Here is a 19030-nt window from a genome sequence, read left to right on the forward strand (position 1 = left end):
ATATCTTTAACTTTTTTTTTTGAATTTATTTTCTTATCAAGTTTTAGAATGAAGAATCGATAACTTGAAGATATATTTTTTATACAAAATATCCAATTTCAACATATACCTAAATTTTTATCGCTGAAAGTCAAGCAGAGTAATTATGATGTCACAAACAGTGATCGCATTATGTTTTTACGATTACTGCTGAACGGTTTTTACTCTCAGAGCCTGTTATTGCCTAATTTACTACAGCAAAAATAAAGGCATTTTTATTTTAGAGGATTCACTTAGAAAATTTAAAAAAAAAAATCTATCAAAAGGCTACTGAGCCTAAAATTTTGTAAAAAATTCAGAATTTAAAGCTCACTTAATAATCATAAATTTAAAATAAAATGCTCTACACGCTCTTTTTATAATATATTATGATAGCTTAAAAAAATAAGTAAAAAGTTGAGATTTTTTTACAATATTGCAGATAAAGCAAACAAAAGCATGTAAAAAATAAAATATACCTTCAAAACGTGCGTCAGAATTAATAAAAAATAATAATTTCTCAGAATTAATACACTCGTAAGTGTAAAAATAAATAATATTAGAAAAATCGCAAAGGAACAATCAAATGTAAATAATATAAAAATTGTAATTGGATTTAATATAATTAAATTACTTATATTATTACTACAATGTCTAAAGCGGAAAAATTCTCATGAACTTTTCACGTGTTGTGCACTTATTCATGTTAATATTTTGATAAAATATTCTCATACAAAATTCAATAAAAAACATGCATATTAATATTTAAAAAAATTAGTGAAATAAATTATTGATTGATAAGAGAATTTAGTAAATAGATTAATCGTATGAGTTTGTGCAAATTGAACTACTGACTGATATTAAATAATAAAAACATCTTGATAACACTTGGACATCACAGTTGGAACGTTCTTAAGATGTCCTTCTGATTTGGAAGAGGTGTCTTTCAAATACGGCTACATACTATACTATATTAGTTATTATTTAGTACTCGAACTGTTTAGTTCGAATTAATAAAGCTTAATTTTAATTATAGTGTTTAATTATTAATTATTAACTTGTAAGTAATTAATATTAACAACAATTAATTTATTAACAAATTATTGTTAATAAAAATTTATTAACAACAACCCACGTTCATAATTTGCAATAATTGTTTAATTTCAATTTTTTTTTTTTTTTCAAGTGGAATTTATAGAATTGAAATTAAATACATTTTTTTTTTATAAAAAGTATTTGATCCGTAAAATATTTAAATTTCAATGTCATTAAGAGGTCATTTTTGTGTATTCAAAAGGCTACCCTTCAATGATTAAGTTTTTTTTTTTAATTTTTCTTATTTTCTTTTGTTTCAGAAAATTTATATATTTATTTAATTTAAAAATATAATAAAATAATTATAACAAAATGCCAGCTCGAGGCGCACCAGCTCCAAATGGTAGTCCATTCGGTACCAACCCAGATGAAGATATTGTTATTACTGGTATTTCTGGACGTCTTCCAGAGAGCAGTACCATTGAAGAGTTCAAGCAACAGCTTTTCGATGGTGTTGATCTCGTTACAGATGATGAACGTCGTTGGCCATCTGGTAAGTAAAAAAAATTTCTTTTTTTTTTTTTAAATTATTTGCCAAAGAAAAAAATCCGAGGTTCGATTCCTGGCCTATGGGTAATTTTTTCACATCGATATTATTTTAAAAATTATTACATAACGACACGGAATTAAAACAGTATTGCTTTTCTTTAAAATAAATCAAAGTGTGTTTTAATTTTTTTAATATTCGTAGCAATTTAATTTTTCAAAAAAATTGTTTAGCGAAAGAAGAGAGAATTTTACAAGAAAGTGTGTTTAAGGAATGCTTAAAATCCTTGTTTAATGATATATCGAATATCGAAAGAAAACTTTTTAGACAATTACTTATATTCAAAAACAAGAAAATTTATAAAATAAAACTTGATGAAATCAATAATATATGAAACTACAAAATTATCTTGGCAATTCCTGTATAAAAACACAAAGGCGTCCTACCTTTCTTTCTCTACCTAACTGTCAAACTCGTTTTATAGCTGGGGCCCTGGCCCCGGAAGCTTTTTTTTCATAACCAGAAATTGATCTTTTATTAAAGTGTAAATATACTCTTTAATTTCATATTTTGTCATTTTTGTTAACAGGATTATATGGATTACCAACAAGAACCGGTAAAATAAAAGACTTAAAATCATTCGATGCCACCTTTTTCGGTGTCCATTCGAAGCAAGCACATGTCATGGACCCACAATTGCGTTTATTGTTGGAATGTACACATGAAGCAATTATCGATGCCGGTTTTAATCCTGCAGAAGTACGTGGATCAAAGACTGGTGTATTCGTTGGTGTATCATCATCTGAATCTGAAGACTTTTGGAGTGCGGATCCAGATAAAGTAAATGGATATGGTTTAACAGGATGTTGTCGTGCCATGTTCCCAAATCGTCTTTCTTACACCTTCGATTTCCATGGTAATTAAACAATTGTTATTAAACAATTATATAACTCGTTTTTTAATTAATTTATTTAAACTGTGCTTTTAACACGTGAGCTGAGGTTATACGCACAGACCGAGATGAAATTAATTAGCTAAATTTACATAATTGCTTATCTTTCCAAATGAATGATTTAAAATAGTTTTTTCCCTTGTTTACATCAAATGACATTAATAACGTCTTACGCTTATCTGACATTTTCTTAATTAATCCAACGAAAATAATATTATAAATTCTTTTGTATTCAATTAATCGTTTTTTGTTGCAAAATTCCCACGATTAATGAAGTTATAATATCTAAATATAAATTATGCATAAAATTCTCTACCCAACCCCGACTGGGCTTTTGTTTTTTCTTACTAAAATGTTCATTTTAAGCTGTAGTTAATGTCAATGGAGGGTAAACGGCGATATACGACGTATACCCTTCTGTGGTTTAATGTGACAAGTTGTGCTTATTGAAAATTCAAGGCTTACTCGAATCAAACTTGTCCATAAATTTAGTTTACTTCAAAACTGTTGGTAAAATTCTTGATTAGTAGTTGGCGCTTGGCAGATTTCACTAATGCATTATTGAGAACTTTTACAGCAATTTGTTCATTAAGTTAAGAAATCCAGACTTTCACAAACTGGTACTCTAAAGTCTTCCATGTTTTCCTTGATTCTTGGTAAACTATATAAATTTCATTGCACTAAAGTCACGGATTATTTTTATAATATTCTTATAAGACCTATTGACTTAAAATTGTCAAACGAAACGAGATAATTATAAATAAAAAAGTATAATAAGTTATACGGTAATATATAAAAGTCTAAAATTTGTATCGTTTCATTTTTAGGACCAAGTTATGCTATCGATACCGCATGCTCCAGTAGTATGTTCGCATTACATCAAGCCATGGCATCAATGCGAAATGGTGATTGTGACTCCGCAATTGTCGGTGGTGTAAATCTTCTCTTAAAACCAACGTCATCGTTACAATTTCATCGTCTTAACATGTTAAGTCCACATGGTATGTGTAAAGCATTCGACTCATCTGGTAACGGATACGTACGTGCTGAAGCAGTAGTTACAATTTTCTTACAAAAAGCTTGTGATGCACGTAGAGTTTACGCAACACTTATCAATGCTCGTACAAATACTGACGGTAGCAAAGTACAGGGTATTACGTTCCCAAGTGGAGCTGTACAAAATCAACTTATTCGTGAAGTATATGCAGAAGCTAATGTTGATCCAGCTGATGTTGCATACGTTGAAGCTCATGGTACAGGTACCAAAGTAGGAGATCCACAAGAAGTAAATTCAATTGCTGATGTATTCTGTAAGAATCGTAAAAATCCACTTCTCATTGGATCCGTTAAATCGAACATGGGTCATTCAGAACCAGCATCTGGTCTCTGTTCAATTGCTAAAATTTTGATTGCAATGGAAACAGGAGTTATTCCTGGTAATTTACACTTCAAAGCACCAAATCCCGATATACCTGCATTGCTTGACGGACGTTTACAAGTTGTCGATAAGAACTTACCTTGGAATGGTGGCTTGGTCGCTGTAAATTCCTTTGGTTTTGGTGGTGCAAACGCACATGTTTTATTACGATCAAATCCAAAACCTAAAACAATGGTTACCGGCTCACCATCTATTCCAAGAATGGTTGCAGTATCTGGTAGAACTGACGAAGCTGTTAATGAACTCTTAGATAACATTGAAAAGAGTCAGAATGATGACGAATTACTTTCTTTGATTCATGATATCCATTCATCAAACGTAGCTGGACATCATTATAGAGGTTACAGTATCATGGGTGAAAATTCTGTTCGTGAAGTTGATAACACGACAGGTGATAAACGTCCTATTTGGTATGTGTTCGCCGGTATGGGATGCCAATGGCCTGAAATGGCTAAAGATATGATGCAATTAGACCCATTCAGAAATACTATCAAACGATGTGCTGCAGCCTTAAAACCACATGGCGTTGACTTAGAACAGATTTTAATAAAAAGTACTGAAGATACATTTGAGAATGTTTTAAATTCATTCGTTTCTATTGCTGCTGTTCAAGTAGCTTTAGTTGACACTTTAGCATCTCTTGGAATTCAACCTGATGGTATTGTTGGACACTCAGTTGGTGAAATTGGTTGTGCTTATGCTGATGGAACTTTAACTGCCGAACAAGCTGTTCTTGCTGCATTTTCTCGAGGTCGTGCTATTCTTGAAAGTAAATTGCAACCAGGTGCTATGGCTGCCGTTGGTCTTACTTGGGAAGAATGTAAAGCTAGATGTCCACCAGAAATTGTTCCAGCTTGCCACAATAGTGAAGACAGTGTTACTGTAAGTAATTTTTCTTTTCGATATCTAAGTTCGAATCAGCCCAATAAGAAGGTAAAACTTTATTAAATCTGTTTATTCTCTATTTAGATTTCTGGTCCACCAGCTGCTATCGACAAATTCGTTAAAGAATTAACAGCTCAAGAAATCTTTGCTAGAAATGTTAAAAGTAGTGGCGTTGCTTTCCATAGTAAATACATCGCAGATGCTGGTCCAAAACTACGTAAGAGTCTTGAAGAATTAATCACAAATCCAAAACCAAGATCACATAAATGGATCAGTTCTTCAATTCCCGAATCAGCATGGAATACACCATTAGCTCAATTAAGTTCCGCTGCCTATCACGTAAACAATCTATTATCACCTGTTTTATTCGCAGAAGCTATCAAACATATCCCTAACAATGCCATTGCAATTGAAATTGCACCTCATGCTTTGTTACAAGGTATCTTAAAACGTGCATTAGGACCAGAAGCTACAAATATTGGACTTATGAAGAGAGCTCATGAAAATAATTTAATATTCTTCTTAAGCGCCATTGGTAAATTGTACAATGCTGGGGGTCAACCAAAATTACAAACATTATACCCACTAGTAACATATCCTGTAGGAAGAGGTACACCAATGTTAGCTTCCTGGATTAAATGGGACCACTCTACTGAATGGGAATTAGCTGACTTCTCTGGAAAGGGCAATAGAAGTGGGCAATTGGTTGTAGATGTTGATGTTAACAAACCTGAAGATGCATATGTAGTAGGACATACAATTGATGGAAGAGTACTTTTCCCTGCAACCGGATATTTGACACTTGTATGGAAATCTTTCGCCAAGCTTAGAAATACTGACTTTGAACAATTACCCGTAGTAATTGAAAATGTTAAATTTTTACGTGCCACAATTATTCCCAAAGAAGGTTCAGTCAAATTCTTAATCAACATTTTTGATGGTTCTGGTGAGTTTGAAGTCTGCGAAGGTGGATCAGTTGCAGTTACTGGTACAATTCGTGTACCAGAAGATATAACAAAAGAACAATTAGATTTACCAAAACCTGTTGTTGAAAAGAATCCAGAGTGGTTACCACTTAAAACTAGTGACGTATACAAAGATTTACGTTTACGTGGGTATGATTATGAAGGAATATTCCGTGGAATACTCGAAGCCGATAACCATGCTAAAGTTGGTAAATTGAAATGGGAAAATAATTATGTTAGTTTTATTGACACCATGTTACAATTCTCAATTTTGGGAAAAGATACACGTGGATTATATTTACCTACTCGACTACAACGTTGCGTGATTAATCCAACATTACACGCAAAAATGGTGGAAAATGCTACTGAAACTGGTGTACCAATAACAATGCACCATGAAGTTGGTATTTGCAAAGCTGGTGGTGTTGAAATTCGAGGAATGAAAGCTAGTTTAGCACCACGAAGACAAGCAACTCAAGCTCCACCAAAATTAGAACGTTACGTTTTTATTCCAAACGAAAATGTCAAACAACTTTCAGTTGATGCTTACAAATCGAAAACGGAGGCTTTAACCGTACTTTTACAAATTGCTTTAGAAAATTCTGGGGGAGCCTTAAAATTAAAAGTTGGTGAAATTGCAAACGGACGTTCAGTTGAAAACATTTTGGCACAAAGTGTTCAACAAATTTTAGAAACCGAACCAATGTTAAGTGTTGACGTGACTGTTGCTGTATCTGACCCAACTACTTATACTGAAGTTTTAGAGCCACTTGGAATTAAAACTAGCCAAAAAGATGCTACAGCCGGACCAATTGATGAAAACTTACATGTGGTTGTTGCAAATGATTTACTAACTAAGAATGAAACTGCTGTTTTATCAAATTTAATCGCCTCATTAAGAGCCGGAGGATTTGTGGTCTTAGACGAAGTAAACAGTACAGTATCACCATCAGCACTATCCAACCTTGGTGCCGAATTTGTATCCAAACAAGTCTTCGGTGATCGAATGCTTGTGTTACTTCGCAAACCAACTGAATCTACAACTACTGGAACCGTGGTTGTTGAAATTACTGAAAAGAACTTCGCTTGGGTTGAGCCACTTAAAGCAGCAATGAAGAAAGCTGAAACCGAGAACACAAAATTGTACGTTGTAGGACAAGGTGAAGAATTAGTAGGTCTCCAAGGGCTATTAAATTGTCTCAAACAAGAACCAGGTGGTGTGAATGTACGTCAAGTATTCATTCAAGATGCTAAAGCTGATAAATTCTCTCCTACAAGTCCAAAATATGCTAAACAATTACAAAAAGATTTAGTATGCAATGTTTTAATAAATGGTGTTTGGGGTACTTATCGCCATCTCTTATTGGATAATATCACAGATGCAAATGGAGCGTTGCAAGTCGAACATGCTTATATTAATGCTTTAACTCGTGGTGATTTAGCAAGTTTAAGATGGATTGAAGGGCCATTGTCATACTATAAGTAAGTATTACACTTATCATTAATGGTATACATTTTTTATTTATAAAGTTTTTAACTATGTGTTACTTTAATTTACAGGGGTGACAATCCAAATTACGAACTTTGCTCTGTATACTATGCACCATTGAACTTCCGTGATATTATGCTTGCTACTGGAAAATTGCCACCAGATGCACTCCCTGGTAATTTAGCTGGACAAGATTGTATTCTTGGTTTAGAATTCTCTGGACGTAATAGTAAGGGAAAACGTGTTATGGGTATGGTTCCTGCTAAATCATTAGCTACTACTGTATTAGCTGATCCTGGATTCTTGTGGGAAGTTCCCGATGCATGGACTTTAGAAGAAGCTGCAACAGTTCCAGTAGTTTATGGAACTGTAAGTTTGAATTTTTTCAAGAAGAGATTAGAACTTAAGATAATTAAAATTATCCTATTTTTTACAGAGTTATTATGCTTTAATAGTCCGAGGACGTCTTCGTAAAGGTGAATCTGTACTCATTCATGCTGGTACTGGAGGTGTTGGTCAAGCTGCTATTGCCATTGCCCTTCACATGGGATGTACTGTCTTTACCACAGTCGGATCTAAAGAGAAACGGGAATATTTGAAGAAACGTTTCCCACAACTTACTGACAACAATATTGGAAACTCACGTGATACTAGTTTCGAACAACTTATCTTAACTCAAACTGGAGGCCGTGGTGTTGACCTTGTATTAAATTCTCTTGCCGAAGAAAAACTTCAAGCTTCTGTACGTTGTTTGGCTAATGATGGTCGTTTCCTTGAAATTGGAAAATTTGACTTATCAATCAATGCCCCTCTTGGAATGGCTGTATTCCTTAAAAATACAACATTCCATGGTGTTTTATTAGATGCCTTATTCGAATATGATTGCCCAGAAAAAACAGAAGTATTCCGTCTTGTTACTGAAGGTATTAAGAATGGAGCTGTGAGACCTTTACAAGCCACCGTATTCTCAGAAGATCAAACAGAACAAGCATTCAGATTTATGGGATCTGGTAAACATATAGGAAAAGTGTTATTGAAAATTCGTGATGAAGAAAAACAAAAAGGCGCTGTTAAACCTGCAACCAAATTGATTAATGCCATTCCAAAAACATACATGAACCCTGATAAATCGTACATTTTAGTAGGAGGTCTTGGTGGTTTTGGTTTAGAATTAGCAAATTGGCTTATTTCACGTGGAGCCACGAAAATCGTTCTTACATCTAGAAGCGGTGTTAAGGATGGATATCAATCAGTTAGTATTCGTAGATGGAGAGAATTAGGAATCAGTATCCTTGTATCTACGGCCGACGTAACTACTCAAGCGGGAGCTAAGCAACTTATTACAGAATCTTCAAAATTGGGCCCAGTTGGAGGTGTTTTCAATTTAGCTGCTGTATTACGTGATGCCATGCTTGAAAATCTCACTGAAGCTGACTTTAAAACGTCTGCTCGTCCTAAAGTTGACGGAACTAAACAATTGGACGTTGCAACAAGAGCATTATGTCCACAATTGGATTACTTTGTTGTATTCTCCAGTGTATCTTGTGGTCGTGGTAATGCTGGGCAAACCAATTACGGTTTCTCCAATTCTGCTATGGAACGTATTTGTGAAGCTCGTCAAAAAGCTGGTTTACCCGGAACTGCTATTCAATGGGGTGCTATCGGTGATGTCGGTCTTATTTTGGAAACTATGGGTGGTAATGACACTGAAGTTGGTGGAACTTTACCTCAAAGAATGCCTTCTTGCTTACAAACCATGGACTTCTTCTTACAACAACCTCATCCAGTCATGGCCTCATTAGTTTTAGCAGAAAAACGACGTGCAGGTGGTGGTGATAACGCTGTTAGTTTAGTGGATGCCGTAGCCAATATCTTAGGTTTGAAAGATACAAAGAATATTTCACCATCTTCTACTTTAGCCGATCTTGGAATGGATTCCCTTATGGGTACAGAAATTAAACAAACACTTGAAAGAAATTACGATTTAGTTTTGAGTGCACAAGATATTAGAGGTTTAACATTCGGTAAATTGGGTGAACTTGGAAGTGGAGGCGCTGGAAGTACACCACCAGCTGCTGCCACCACAAATGGTACAAAAACCACTGAAGATGAACAATTACGCTTTGAAGGAGACGAAATTATGCCTAAAGAAGCTATTATTCAATTGCCAAGCAAAGCAAAGAGTGCAAAACAATCACCTGCTGTATTCGTAGTACATGCTATAGAAGGTACGACCTCAGCCTTAAAAGAATTGGCCTCACAATTGAATGCACCTGTATATGGTTTACAATGTACCAAGGATGCACCTACAAAATCAATAAATGATTTAGCAGCATTCTACGTTAAATTAATTCGTAAAACGCAACCACAAGGACCTTACATTATTGTTGGTTATTCATTTGGTGCCGGTGTTGCATTTGAAATTGCATTACAACTTGAAGATCAAAAACAAATTACAAAATTAGTTCTTCTTGATGGCTCTCCCACTTACGTAGGATCACATACACAAGGACACAGAAGTAAAAAGGGAATTTATGATGATATTAGTTTGGCCGAATCATCGGCTCTTGTATATTTCATTAAACTTTTCCGACAAATTGATGATGCTAAGGTAAATATATTTTCTTTCTTTAATTTATTATCGAAACTTGCATTTTGATTTTTAATTATTTTATTTTATTTTTGTAGGTTCATAAAGAATTAATGGGATTACCATCATTCGATGATAGATTAAATCTCAGTACACAATTGATGAAAGAGGCATCAAAACATTCCGAAGAAGATCTTAAAAATGCAGCCACCGCTTTCTATTATAAACTTGTTATGAGTGAGGCATATAAACCATCATCCAAATTCAAAGGAGAAGTTACATTAGTTAAAGCTAAAGAAAATTATGTACAATTAGAAGCAGATTATGGATTATCACCGGTAAGTTTTTTATTATTAAAAATTATTTTCCAATCTTAAAATCTAATCTAGGGCACCTTTTACATATTTGCATTGCCAATTTAAGATAGCATGAATACAGATTCGGGTTCTCTAAAAATCAATTCTAGGTTCTTGTAATTTCATTAGGATCGTGATGCATCTAGTACTTCGTTTGTTCCGATTGGTTGGATGACATTTAAGCTCATGCTTAGCCATTGATTCTCGCTTATTAGATATTCTTTTCCAGTTATTGACGAGCCACAGCTTTTTTTCTGTAAACTCGTGGTGTATAATTTGGAAAGTCGTAATTTTTAATCTATATATCATTTGACCTAAAACACGAGCTGCCATGATGTGACATCATACAGGCAAAAATAATATACATTAATTACTAATTTGTTGATGGCTTTCACAATAAAGTTACGGAAGAAAAATATTTGAACCTAATTTAAATTGCATGAATATTTCCTATTACATACACGACTGTTGTTTTTACCAATATTACGTCACCAAAATGGCTGACAGCGTTTTTGGCGAGAATAAAAAAAAATTGAAATTTAATTTAATTTTATGGCAAGAAGGCGTGTTTATTTTGTCTAGTGTTCCTCAAGTGTAGGTTGTGTAATTATAACGCTGATCGCATCTTTTTGTTTATTTTGTCTAGTGTTCCTCAAGTGTAGGTTGTGTAATTATAACGCTGATCGCATCTTCGTTAATTATCGAATGAATAAAATGTAAAAATATATTAATGAAATAATTTTTGTTTGTTTCAGGTGTGCAAACAAAATGTCTCTATCCAAACATTAGACGGAACACATAGAACAATTTTACAGGGTACTTCCTGTAAGAGTATTGCTGATATTGTACAAAAACTTACAGCGTCCACGTGAGAAAAGAAGAAAAAAAGGAAGAAAAAACGAAAGACTGTAAAGTGAAAAAAAAAAAAAAAACTTATCAACATTCCTTGTATATCTGTGTTAGATTTAAATTATTTTTAAACATCACATACAAAGTAAAAACAAATGTATCTCAGTAATTTATAAGGAAAATATTAAATTAAAAAAATCAAATTCTTAAACCTACAAATTCTCAAACATGACAAAAAAATAAATAAATAAAAATTATATAATGCCATATTATAATTGATATTAAAATGGATATTTAAAAATAATTGATCTTATAATTTTTTCCAAAGAATTAGGATTTTTTTTTTAGATTAATTTAAGTGTTAAAAATAATTTTTTGTGTAATATAATTTTGTTTTTTTTTTCTTTGCTTAAGTTATGAAATACAGTAATGAATATAAATAAAAGTAAAAATATATTTTTTATGCACAAATTTTGAAAAAAAATTACTATTTAATAATTAAATGTACTTTAAAAAAACAAATTTTCAAAATATTTCTCATATTTTGTAAATAATTATATTAACTGTCTCATTAAAAAAAAAAGGTGGAATTGTAATGTTTTTTTTTCTTAGAACAATGTTTTTTTTTTGTGTTTAATATATAGTAGTTAATTTGTAATTAAGTCTGTAATTGCTTAAAATTTGATTTTACAATTTAAAATAATTTTGTTGCTTATTTTATTTTAAATTGACTTAATCAAATTTTAATCAATTTTTCTTTTTGATTGTTCATGCGACTGTATATAATTATTAAAATATTCAAATAGTAAAATTTATTTATAAAAATTAAATTATTTGTTTTGTTTTCAATTTCCTTAATTTAATCCTACCTAAACTTTATTAAAAGCAAAATATAGAGAACTGGATTCATTATTAGGATTAGGCATATTAGGCCATTAAGATGCTTCGATAACTCCCTACCAGGTACACTAAGTATAATTCAAAATAAGTCGATCATTTAACTAAACTTGTCTTAGTATAAAGTTGCTTCGTTTGGAAACTAGACAGTTCTTAAGTTGAAATTTTGAAATCGTTTTTTGTAACTTAACTCCAAACGCGAAATCCTGTTTTGCTAAAATTGGATTTGTTGACATTGTTCATATAGGACAAAAAAGCTAGCCCACATAAAAATTAAGTTTATTCATCAATCCATTGGTGTAGAATGTGGAGTTTTTAAATTTCAAACGCCCCATATTTTTGCATCCATGGAGGTAAAGGATTGATTTCAGTAAATTATTCACATCAAAGAAGTTACTCTCGATCGTTTATTCTTAAGGTTTACTCGAAATTTGCAATTTCAATAATTGGAATTCGTCCCAATAATAAGCTTGAACTATGAAAAATTATATTTAAGATATCTAAAAATATCATTAAAAGAGTATATTTAAGAGACCGTCGAAGAACATATATTTCAGACAAAGAGGAAAATACCAGGGTTGGTTTTTGGACCAATCCGTAATAAACACGGTCGTAATTTTTTAGTACCTATATTATTACTTTACAATATTATAATAAACTATTGTATGGTTAAAAAAAAAAAATTCATGCTTGCTTCCTCCAACAGTGAGATTTAGCCGCGGATGAATGATTAATTGAATTGATAGATTTAATTAAAATATTTTCTACCCAGTAATTTCTTCAATAAGTTATACCTATTACTTTCGATAAAAACTAGAGAGTAGAGCATAAAATTTGATGGGGGGGGGGGGTGAAACTATAGTTTCAGGGCCCTTAGGGAGATTTAGCCTTCTTGGTCTTCTTCCTTAAATCGCCACTGCCACATTAGTTACTCCCACACCCGTTATATTTCGATGCACCACTGACAATATTAGGTTTGTATGATGAAAAATAGCTTAAGGCTATCCACGTACAGTTTACAGTATGTATATGGTCACCTTTAAACACACTCCTAGCTTCGATTAAAAAATTGAAAGGAAATATATCTCGAAAACTTATTTATTTAAGAATTTGGGGACATATTCTATTCTACAAGAATTCGTCTTCAAATTGCGGCTTCGTGGAAACCAGACTTTCTTTATAAACATAAGGTCATGAAAAAACGAAGTCGTTAAATTTTGTATTATTACAAAATTTTCAAACAATAGTTTGTATTGAGAATGAGCATATAATAAACTCTCGTGTCTTTATTGAAAAGTTTCCATTGTCAACACGTAACGTCCAGTTTATATAAAACAAATTATTATGTGTGACATGACTTATTGAATTTGACATTTCAAATTAAAAGTTTGAACAAAAAATATTCATAATAAATCAATAAGATATGTCGAAACAATCAAAGAAAAAAGAAGCAAAAGCTCAAAACGAGCAAAATTCAGAAAATAATAAACAAAAGGATGCGAAAAATGATCAAAAAGATAATAATAAATCATTGTAAGTTTGAGGTTAAAAGAAAAGCAATTTTAATACCATTGTTGCAAATTAAAAAGTATTAAAATTTATTTAGGCGATATGGACCGATGCCAACATTCCCCCGCCAACGAATATTCACCAGAGGAATAATTGTGATATCTACACTCATTATCGTATACTTTACATCGAGTAATGATAAAACTACAATATTTGCATCACAAAAGGAATCGTTAGCGCAGAGAGTACACACTATAGATTGTTCTGACAGTTACAAAACAGAGATTAGTAGCTATCCAGATTGCGTTCCAGAAAAATGTGGACGAGCTGTTACAGATAAATTAATAACAGGAAAAGAGACTGATGTTTTATTGCAATTAGCGAAAAGTGCATTTGCGCTTGGTAGCTCTGATGGTGGTGCATCTATCTTAGATTTACATTCTGGTGCTTTATCATATGGTAAACAATTTGTTAATATTTATAGCTTAGATAATGCTAAAAACGTATTTAGTCCTCAAGATTTTGCTATTTATAAGGTAAATTTAAAGTAAGATAATACTATAGTTATCCAAAAATACTCGGTCATCTCAAATAAAACTGTACCATTATTTGTAAAACATTCACTATCTTGCTGATGTATTGTGCTAGAAAACGGCCATTTATGCTGAATTTCCGTATTAACAAAAGTTAAAAATAACAGGTCTGCAAAAAAAAATTTTTGTCAGCTGCATGAGATATTTTTACTAAATTATATGTTTTAGAATGCGCTGATTTCAAAAGTGATGGCCATTTTTTTTTATCACGTAAGGTTTTTTTGCAAATTCAAACACAAAAAATTGGTAAAAGCACTGGTTTCTTAAAAATTATACAGTAGCCTGCAAGCATAGTGACATCCCATTTGTCTTGGTACCGTCTCTCGATATCGCGGACAGCCTGGTGAAACTGCTCCCCTTGTTTTTCACTGTAAGCTCCCAGGTTTTCAGGAAAATAATTTCTATGTGGGAGTGTCAAAAATGGACCTTCAGGCTTATCTTGCAGCCTTGAGCTTCGTATGCCGCTAGTTGAACAATGGTTTTGTAGTCAGGATCCTTATTATTTACCAAAAACTTTCGCGCTACATCCTTAAACGATACCCAAGCTTCTTTTTCCTTCTCATACATACTTTCCACAAAGAGGGTGTCGGTTAAAAGCCTTCTTATGTCGGAGCCGGTGAAAATTCCCTCTTTCAACTTTGCTTCTGACAGCTTCGGGAATTTTGTACATAGATATTTAAAACAGTTTCCATCCTCTTGCAGTGATTTTACAAATTGTTTCATCAACCCCAATTTGATATGGAAAGGTGGCAACAAAACTTTTTCTGGTGGCACCAAAGTAGTATTGATAACATATTTATCTCCAGGTTTTAAAGTTTCTCGGGGTGGGCAATCACTTTTAGTCCAATGCTGTTCTTGCTCTGCTATCCCATAAGCATAAGAAGCAAGGGTATTTAGTATAGCCTGCCTGCTGACCCAAAACAAAATCATCGTGAGTATTTTGACAAACCATCCATTAATGGTCCTGACATTTGATTCTTTCCAAGATAATGGCCAAATTGTTAGAGTTAGTTTTCTTCCTTATGCACAGAATATCCCATTGGAAGCGAAGCTAATTTATTTTCATTGTGCAGTAATAACACTTTAAGACTAGTTTAATATAATATTACTAGTTTATGTTGTTACTAATATCTATAAAAACCTATGTGATAGAATATTTTGAATATTTTTCCTGTTTTTGAGAGGTCAAAATCTATAAGAAAATGTAAAAAAATTCTATGCAGTTTTTTAGTCGCAGACCTGTGTAATGTAAATAAATCTTAAGTTCACTTTTCACTTTATTCTAATTATCATGATAGCTAGGATATTACGAAAGCGGTGGGAAAAATATATCAAATTAGAAGCGATAGTAAATTAAATGAAGGTAGTTTGGTACCTCTACGCTTTGTCGCATTTAACTTAAAAAGTAAACTCAGCCAGACATGCTTTGTCCACAGGGTTTTACTGAGGTTGACCGGATATCTATGGATATTGCTAAATATAATCATTTAATTGAAAATTAAGTCAATTTTTCATTTTTAGATTGTAAAATCAAAAATTCATCATGCTATTGCTCACAATTTTGGAGTTGATATTAATAAAATATTTTTAACACATCCAACATTCTTTTCAAAAATGACAAATGCTGAAGCTAAAACAATTCATGATGAATATTGGCATGAGCACGTCGATAAAGTAAGAGAAATTTTTTATTAATAATCCTATAATCATAATATTTTGAATCCATTTTATGTTTGGTAATTTTTGAAATGAAAAAAATGGTCAGGACTCAAATTAAAGTCTGATAGCGAGATCGAAAAGTAACTTTTTACATAAATATTAACTGCTTTCAAAACACACAAGAGAGATATAAGAACTCGAGTAAACGGGAAATAGATTTAAAGTTATCCAGAAACGAATTTTTTGATTAGGACAATAACTAGAAGCTGTAAAAGTATAATCCTTGCATATGTTCAATATCTCCTAAGTCTTATCTTTTAAAAATTACCAATAATACAGTGGGTTCAGAAAGTGTCATTGCTTTCCGTAAAATTTCGAGTGTTAAATTTATAAAATAATATGATTCCGGAAATATTTTAATCCCATATAAATATTTTTCAGGAAACGTATCCATCATTCCATTACACATCGTTATTATATTTAACGGATTATGGTAATGATTTTAAAGGTGGGAAATTCATTTTCACAGCTCCTAATAATGCAACAGTAGAGCCGAGACGTGGACGTGTGATAATGTTTACATCGGGTGCAGAAAATCCACATTTTGTTGAACGTGTTACAAGTGGTACACGATATGCTTTAACAGTATCGTTTACGTGTGATCAGAATGAGGCAATTTCAGATCCAAATATAAAAGAAAAGGATTTGTAATTTTTCAAAAAAATCGTTTAGGATTTTATTGCACAGAAAATATCGATACGGGTTATGATATTTTAGATCTCACCGAATACATCTTTTTAAATTAGGAAAAATGCCGGTTTTTGATTTATTTTTTATACTTTAATTTCCAAACAAATATTTTTCTTAGGTTAATTAATTTCAAAAAATGATTTTTATTTCAAATAATTGTGTTTTTGTAATTAATTGTAGATTAGAAAATTGTAATTTTCTTGAGTATTTTCAAGTTAAGGTATTTTATACGGAAATAGAGATGCAAAATAAGCAATAAATATGAGGTCGAAAAGCTGGTGGGGGAATTAAATTCGATGTAGTAGCAATAATATTCATTAAATCTGTTTAATTTGCGTACGTATGGGCTTTGGAAGTTTGCAATAAATAGAAGTTATCGCACAACCAAAAAAGACTGTCTAACACTTAAAAGTTTGAATAGTAATTTTTGTAACATGACAAAAGTTCAAGAGATGGATCCTTTTTTTGGTTTCGATAATCAATTTCAAACCTTAAAACATCATCGATTACCACAATTGTTAGATTCACGTGTAGTTTGCTCTGTTAACCTCGGGGTCCCACACTAAGTGCAACTATTACCGAAGTAAAAAGAACAAACTAATAATTTACACAAACAAACTTATTGAATAAATATCGACCGCTAATAAAAATCCTCGAAATATATTAAAAAACACCTTACTACAAGTCACGAATATAAAAACAATCAGTCTACACTTAAGATAAGACTATGGTTAGCTCAGCATAATTTATTATTATTGTAAAGGTGTGCTCGTATCACAGTTTCATTTTCGTCTTTTTTTGCCATAGAGGTCACCATAGACGAACGGAATAGGAACCAAAGTTCTTTCTCTTACCTGCGGCACCCTATCTCGCACACTCTATATATAATATCTCTATGGTTTTAGCGCATTGGAACAAATTGTCGATTATATTGGTAAATATAAGCGGCTGATCGTTTCAAACTAATAACAATAGTCGTATTGCTGTTTTGCTAAGATAACCATTACAAAAAATGACGTTAAACATAAATGATCATTAAAGATCACTTTCCACGGATAAGTGCTCATTGGTTCAAAATTCTAAATGGAAAATGGCCTATTCCACTGTTGTGATTGGAATCAAGCTATATGCGTACATTTATTACGTATTGTGAGTTTATTAAAAGAAATAACTTACGGAAATTTAACAAAAAATGAAACTCGACCAAACGCAAGGTTCAGGTTTCCGCGTTTATAAAAAAACACCTATCTTTACCCTCCAAGCTAATAATCGGCTCAAAAGTTTTTGGCAAAGCCAGTAAAAAAAGTTTGTAAATGATCTATTAATATCTATAATGAATTATGTCAGCAACAAACCACTTTTATCCGATTTTTATTCTCTTCTGATAGCAAGAGTAATAAGTAGGGCTGTCAAATTTTAGCAGTTATATCTATCCAAATATTAGTTGAATATTTCGCGCTTTTTTCTGTTATATTTTTGGCATTTTTGGGTTAATTTCAAAACATTACAATAACCCATTATCATTACATTTATTCGGGAATAGGAAGCACGATATAAATCGCGAATATGTTTGAAGTATTCAACATATTAGCAGAAGTGCACGTAACTAAATAGTACATTCAAAATAAAATCCGCCAACGTGTTAAATAAAAAAAGTCGAAATTTTCTCATAAATTCTGATATAATATATAATAATTGTTGTTCGTACTGTGAAGTTACTTATTTTTCACGTTGTATATTAATTAAAAATGATGATTATGTTTAATAATAATTCTTACAAATCACAAAGTAATCAATGCATTTGTTACAAAATCGCGTATGTGTTCATTTAAACGAAATCAATATTTTTGAAAAATATGCAACGTGGTGCATACTTAAAAGTCATTCCATTTTTTTAAATTAAAAAAAAATTGTTATGTATGTATATATACACTTATTTAATAAAATGTATGAAATAAATTTTGATTCTTGTATTTCTCATATATAGTGTGTCCCCGGATAGAGGTAACTATACTTGTAAATTTAGTAAGCACGGTGTCCAAAAGAGCATTAAAAAATTCGACTTCAAAATTTTTTTTAGAGTTATTGCTTCATTAGTAGCCTCTTCGCCCGGTCTACGTTTAATGTGTCTTAAGCGCGTTTATGGCTTGAAAAATGACTGCGTATTAAGTTCGAATGCTAATTCAGCTGTTACAATAGCTTGTTCGAAACATTTTTGTCTAATACGCGAATTAATACGCTGAATTTAGTTTTCCTGTAGATTGATAGGTAATCAAATTAAGTGGCTAAGTTGAGCTGGCACGTGTGACGCCCTGAAAAACTTGTCACCCCGGCCCCTCGTCCCTAAAGCCGCTAGTGACTATAGCTTACATAAATATAATAACCTCTAGAATGAACTCATTCTTCAGGTTTTTAAGTGAACTGATTAATCAATCTGTCCTTTATTTTACTAGCCCATTAATTTTTGGAAATTGGTTAGATTTCAAGGCATTAATATC

General features: G+C 32.0%; 2 protein-coding genes across 2 annotated transcripts; both read left to right on the top strand.

The window, feature by feature from the left end:
• Positions 1–1379: 1379 nt before the first annotated feature.
• Positions 1380–11379, top strand: LOC123298383 (fatty acid synthase). The gene is made up of 8 exons (XM_044880371.1): positions 1380–1606; positions 2190–2516; positions 3380–4872; positions 4960–7322; positions 7401–7698; positions 7766–9940; positions 10018–10257; positions 11031–11379. The coding sequence occupies exons 1-8, from the start codon at positions 1426–1428 to the stop codon at positions 11145–11147; spliced, it is 7194 nt and encodes a 2397-aa protein (XP_044736306.1). The 5' UTR covers positions 1380–1425; the 3' UTR covers positions 11148–11379.
• A 2065-nt stretch (positions 11380–13444) lies between these two features.
• LOC123298803 (2-oxoglutarate and iron-dependent oxygenase domain-containing protein 3-like) lies at positions 13445–18383 on the top strand. The gene is made up of 5 exons (XM_044880900.1): positions 13445–13488; positions 13531–13554; positions 13628–14066; positions 15645–15797; positions 16224–18383. The coding sequence occupies exons 1-5, from the start codon at positions 13445–13447 to the stop codon at positions 16491–16493; spliced, it is 930 nt and encodes a 309-aa protein (XP_044736835.1). The 3' UTR covers positions 16494–18383.
• The last annotated feature ends 647 nt before the right edge of the window (positions 18384–19030 follow it).

The sequence above is a fragment of the Chrysoperla carnea genome, chromosome 4 (assembly GCF_905475395.1).
Source record: "Chrysoperla carnea chromosome 4, inChrCarn1.1, whole genome shotgun sequence".
Taxonomy (NCBI): domain Eukaryota; kingdom Metazoa; phylum Arthropoda; class Insecta; order Neuroptera; family Chrysopidae; genus Chrysoperla; species Chrysoperla carnea.

Bases quoted from the DNA above. Each gene is read 5' to 3' on its own strand.
- LOC123298383 (XM_044880371.1), top strand. From the start codon at position 1,426: ATGCCAGCTCGAGGCGCACCAGCTCCAAATGGTAGTCCATTCGGTACC. The intron at 1,607-2,189 runs GTAAGTAAAAAA...TTTTGTTAACAG, and splicing joins TGAACGTCGTTGGCCATCTG to GATTATATGGATTACCAACA. The intron at 2,517-3,379 runs GTAATTAAACAA...TTTCATTTTTAG, and splicing joins TTACACCTTCGATTTCCATG to GACCAAGTTATGCTATCGAT.
- LOC123298803 (XM_044880900.1), top strand. From the start codon at position 13,445: ATGTCGAAACAATCAAAGAAAAAAGAAGCAAAAGCTCAAAACGA. The intron at 13,489-13,530 runs GCAAAATTCAGA...TGCGAAAAATGA, and splicing joins GAAGCAAAAGCTCAAAACGA to TCAAAAAGATAATAATAAAT. The intron at 13,555-13,627 runs GTAAGTTTGAGG...AAATTTATTTAG, and splicing joins AAAGATAATAATAAATCATT to GCGATATGGACCGATGCCAA.